This window comes from Prosopis cineraria, unplaced genomic scaffold (assembly GCF_029017545.1).
Source record: "Prosopis cineraria cultivar Desert tree isolate PC_DT_omini unplaced genomic scaffold, ASM2901754v1 PC2, whole genome shotgun sequence".
Taxonomy (NCBI): Eukaryota; Viridiplantae; Streptophyta; class Magnoliopsida; order Fabales; family Fabaceae; genus Prosopis; species Prosopis cineraria.
Genome location: NW_026555333.1, coordinates 35290385 through 35295595, shown reverse-complemented (window position 1 = coordinate 35295595; position 5211 = coordinate 35290385). Strand labels below are relative to the sequence as shown.

At 35.5% G+C, this 5211-nt stretch overlaps 1 protein-coding gene across 2 annotated transcripts; it reads left to right on the top strand.

Moving 5' to 3' along the window:
• The first annotated feature begins 1025 nt into the window (after window positions 1-1025).
• Window positions 1026-4970, top strand: LOC129304242 (transcription factor PIF4-like). 2 transcript variants are annotated; one of them, XM_054943941.1, is made up of 8 exons: window positions 1026-1259; window positions 1831-1920; window positions 2015-2918; window positions 3008-3106; window positions 3184-3249; window positions 3792-3857; window positions 3939-4220; window positions 4353-4970. In XM_054943941.1, exons 2-8 carry the CDS (start codon window positions 1850-1852, stop codon window positions 4491-4493), a joined length of 1629 nt encoding a protein of 542 aa, XP_054799916.1. In that variant the 5' UTR covers window positions 1026-1259; window positions 1831-1849; the 3' UTR covers window positions 4494-4970. The 2 variants fall into 2 exon arrangements, with proteins under 2 accessions (XP_054799916.1, XP_054799914.1); XM_054943939.1 differs by having other exon boundaries at window positions 1026-1920.
• Window positions 4971-5211: the final 241 nt, after the last annotated feature.

Here is a 5211-nt window from a genome sequence, read left to right as displayed (position 1 = left end):
TGGATTCACAAATATGTCGACATTTCTGTATTAATTTATAATCAATTTAATTCATAAATTTTTAAGGGCCTAAATTGACCTCCCTTTTCATGGTAAAAAATAAATTGAGCCCTCATTTTTGCAACCCAGTCCGTGCTTATCACAGGGATGAGCATCAATGGCAGTGTCAAAACAAACTCTGAGTTAGGGGATTCAGGATAATAAAATTTAAAAATAAATAAATAAAAAATATATTTTTAATTTTTTAAAATTAATTACATTAAGTAAAAATAAATAACATAAAATAAAATTATACATATTTTTATTTGGGCAAAATATATTGAAATTTTTTTACCAAAAATATGCTAAGAAGGTTGATATAAATTTAAATTTAGACCCCCAAATATTTTTTTATTAAGTCTAAGAGTTCAAAATTTAAAATATAGGGTGTAAGGTTGTAAATTTTCATATTACATATACAATTTTTCTCATGCGAGAGGGTGCATTTGCCTCCCTCACATGTACGTGGCTCCGCCACTAATGAGCATTATGTGATGAGATTTGAATTTGGATGGTTCATCTTTAAAGTATTATTATATATTTTTATTTTATATTTATTAAAATAAAAATTTATAAAAATTATAAAATATTTTAATAATTTTTTATTTTTAATCTGATCTAAATTTAATTTTAAGGATTCAATTTAGATTAAAATCTTTAAAATTGTTATATTCGCTTATGCATAGTATAATAATTATAAATATTTTAATATTAAATTAAACCTTTAAAATTAAATCAGATTAAAATAAAAAAATTATTCAAATTATTTTTAATTTTTATAAATTTATCTTAATAAATATAATATATAATAATATTTAAAAAATGGTCTTGGTGCAATGGTGCTCGTCCAGCAGGGAACCGATACCCTTTTTTACACACTGAAATTCTGTGATCTGTGTCGATACGCCACTTCAGCACAGCCACGTACGTTTTTCTCCCTTCAGATTCCCCGGCAATGTTACCATGGAATTTTATCTCTCTGTCTCTCTATCTCTCTCTCTCTCTACTCTACTCTCTCTCCTTTGTGCTGTCACTCTCATTGTTGCTGTGGAAATTGAAAAACTCTGCTTCATTCTCTGTCCTCACGCTTCCGTTCAAACAATCATTTGTTCATTTATATGCATATATAAATGTGCATAGAGTGTGTGAGAGAGAGAGGGGCGCTTCAGTTTGTGGCTTTAACTTCCTGTCTAAGCATTCTGAAAACTTCCATAGCTCAGGCGGATTATTTTACTGCACTTCTTCGGGTTTCTTTCTTCGTTGCTCTAAAAGAATGATCTTATTTTCTGCGTTCATGTTTTCAGCAACAGGGAATCATTCCTTGTGTTACAACAGCTTTTTCTGTTTGCTGCTTCTCGTATTTGCCCTTTTTGTTTTCTGTACTTCCCCAGTTCTTGGTTTTTCACTTCTCTTTTTTTCTTTGCCAAATCCGGCATGTGAGTCATTTGCATGTTCCTCTCTGGAAGTTTGAACTTGTGATGCTTTAGCTTTGTTTACTTGTCATAGAATGCCATTCTTTATTAAAAAATAATTGTCATATCATGACATGAACAATTCGGGTGTTCTTCCTTTCTTTTTTATTTAAACTTGATTTTCTGTCTCCTCTACTGGTAAAGTTCCATTCATGATGATATAGATACATTATTTTAATTCTTTGTTCGCTATTAAATTGGTTATATGCTTATTTAATTATTTGATTAGTTTCAAGTACATCTTATTTTATTCTGCTTGTAAAGGCTGTTAGTTAATGGGATGACCAAATCTGAACTGATCTTCTTTCTTTTGTTGCAGACAACTGATTTGATTAGCCATGAACAATAGTGTTCCTGCTTGTAATTTTCAGAGTAATAGCAGTTTCACCTATCAAAAGAATCCCATGGGGTGTGTTCAATCTATCTCTATAAAAGATGGAAACTGTTCTTGTCCCGTCTAACTTTTTTTTTTTTTAATAATTAACCTGTGATAAATTCAACAGACCAGATCAAGAACTTGTAGAGCTCCTATGGCCAAAAGGACAGGTAGTTTTGAATAGCCAAAGCCAAACACATAAGAAACCAGTTTTGAATTCTGTAAACTCAAGGCGGGTGCAGAATAATGATCAATCAGCATTGAAGACTAGTGGATCATATGGGAACTCGAGTAATTTGTTTCAAGAAGATGAGACAGTCTCATGGATCCAATTCCCACTGGAAGATCCACTGGAACAAGAATTATGTTCAGACTTTTTACCTGAACTTCGATCCAGTGAGATTGAACCTGATAAGCCTAATAAGTGGTTTGAGGAAGAGAAGTTTGCCAAATTCACTACCGATGGTGCCTCTCATCTGACTGCAACTTCACAACCTTCTACTATGAAACTGCCCTCTGTTCAGAAATTCCCAGGAAATCCTATCCTTTCTCCTAGATTTTTTCCTGATTCATCTCAGAAAAACGTTGAGTTTTATGGTTCACCAAAAGTCCTCAATTTTTCTGAGTTTACAGCAGTTCCTAAGGTTGCTTCAACATCTTCTATTGCACAACATGGAGAAAAAGGTACAGGTAATATGTTGCAAAATGAGGCTGGAGAGGGCTCAGTGATGACAGCCGGTTCAAGTCATTGTGGCAGCAATCAAATTCCTCGAGACCGAGATGTGAGCAGGATTTCAAGCAAAGGTTTTTGGACTACTAATTTGTTAGCAGAGCCTTCTGTCTTCAGGGATAATGTTCGGAGAACATTTCCTATGGGTGAAAAAGGGAAATCAGAAACACATGAACCAACTGTCACTTCATCTTCTGGTGGCTCAGGTAGTAGTCTTGAAAAAACTTGTTGCCAGTCTACTAGTATCCATAGCCAGAAAAGTAAAGGGACAGATGCTGAAGAGTTAGAGAAACAAAGTGAGGTAAAGTGCTATCTCTTTCTTCATTTGTCCCTGTCATTAAATGTTTGTTTGTTGGTTCTCCCACTGAGCATTGTATGTACATATACTAGACCACAGAACTCAAATCAGTAGCTAGAAAGAGGGCAGCTCAGCGAACAGGGTCTTCCCGAAGGAACCGTGCTGCTGAAGTGCATAATCTCTCAGAAAGGGTGAGGACATGGACTTCCTCTAATCAATTGAAATTATGGGAACTTTTACTTATATCAGAACTTCTTTGCTGATGCAGAGACGGAGAGACAGGATCAACGAGAAGATGAGGGCGTTGCAACAACTCATACCTCACAGTAACAAGGTTGACTTACATGATGCAGTTACATTCTTGGTCCCATTATTAATAGAGATGCATTCACTGAGAGTCAGTAATTGCTGCATTTATAGTTTACAGACTGCAGGATTGAAAGTGGTAAACTAAGTAAACCAGGCATGAAATGCATTTAAAGAAAGGGAGTGATAGAATGAGAGGGAAAAATTCTGCTAATTTTTATTCTTGGCGTTTGTCAAGTGGATAGCCCAATTTCCCAAGTCCTTGAAAACGTACATGTGATATATTAACATCCCTATAATATTTAAGACACATAAAACACATAAATATCAAATCCTTCATATTATTATATTTAAACATCATATAAATAAGTTTCCATCAGCTTGGGAAGTAAGAATTTCCTTTTACCAGACACAAGGTATGATAATGACCCTCCCCTGCCCCCTAAAGTAGATGTTAAAAATGTACGATTGGAAAAATTGCTCTATCCATTTTCCCTAGTTTTATATGATTCTACTTTCCATAAGTTCTATCATAATGGTGTAAAATCTGAATGATGGCTGTATTTGCAGACAGACAAAGCATCAATGCTAGATGAGGCAATAGAATATTTGAAATCACTTCAGTTTCAGCTTCAGGTACAATTGCCCTGCAAGATCTTGCTTGTGAAACTGGTCTTCAAATTGGGAATAACTAATCAATTTTGCTCCTGCTTTTAGATGATGTTGATGGGAGCTGGCATGACCCCGGTGATGATCCCAGGAATTCAGCACTACATGTCTCAAATGGATATGGGATTGGCGACACCTTCTTTGTCTAATCATATGAATATACCAAGAGTGGATCAATCCATATCCATGTCTCGAGCACCAAATCAGACTGTAACATTCAAAGCTCCTGTTCTGGCTCCCTTTAATTACCAAAATCATATGCAAAATCCAGCTCTTTCTGAGCAATATGCACGCTGTATGGGCTATCATCTTATGCAAAGTGCCTCTCAGGTGTTCATTCCTTTCAAGTGAATAATATCATGTTTTTTTCTCAAATAAATTTCCCCCTGCGCCTTCAATCTTGATCATGGTTTACCCTTTGTCATTGATTTCCTTCGTTACCATGTTATTTGGGGCATGCAGCCAATGAATGCACTCAGTTATGGCTCCCAGACAGTACAACATAGTCAAACAATGATTCCAGCCAGCAATAACAACGGACCCCTGAGTGGGGCAGCTAATACCATTGATGCTGTAGGTGGCAGGATGGGTAAGCCACAATGATATATCTTCTCATTCTTTCACCGCAGCAATAAAATGAGGAAGTGGATCAATTTATGTGAAATTTCACCTGTTCGGTGAATGAATACTCGTCACCGTGAGAACGGTCGACCAAAAAACTCCATCTAAAGCAGTCACGTCCTTGGTCTTTAAAAATGAAGCTTCACTTCAGTGATCCTTGATATTGAATTTCTCCAATTCCTTATGATTGCTAGCATTCTGGACTAGCATATTAAAGAGGAGGATGCCAATCAAATATGTTTGGCGCCCATATTACCCTGGATTGAGATGGCCCCAAACAGTGGCTGGTAGCTGGTTGCAAGAACTGTCCTTGTCATTTTCTAAATACATGACATAGTGATACGTCTCATAAACTGACTATTATTGAGTGTCTAATGTAAATGCTAATTAGTCAATATCATTTTCATGAATTCTTCAACGTTAAGCGTTATCTTTTATTCATTTCCCATTTTTGTGAAAGTGTTCTTTGCTGGATCCTCTTACATACACTTGAGCATCCTCGTTCTAAGATCTCTATTCTACAGTTTTTCCTTTCTCATTTTTATATAGGTTAAGCAGAGGTATTAATATCAGAAAGTTGCTGTAACTAACAATGCAAGATGTTAGATACTATTGTTTGCTTGCAGAGTGTGTCTTCCTGCTAACTACGTACTTGATATGCCTAGCTCATACAAGTCATTTTCCTGCATTTGTTAGGCAT

Coding starts and splice junctions, on each gene's coding strand:
- LOC129304242 (XM_054943941.1), top strand. CDS start 1,850: ATGAACAATAGTGTTCCTGCTTGTAATTTTCAGAGTAATAGCAGTTTC. Junction 1,921..2,014: donor TATCAAAAGAATCCCATGGG/GTGTGTTCAATC, acceptor TAAATTCAACAG/ACCAGATCAAGAACTTGTAG. Junction 3,858..3,938: donor CACTTCAGTTTCAGCTTCAG/GTACAATTGCCC, acceptor TCCTGCTTTTAG/ATGATGTTGATGGGAGCTGG.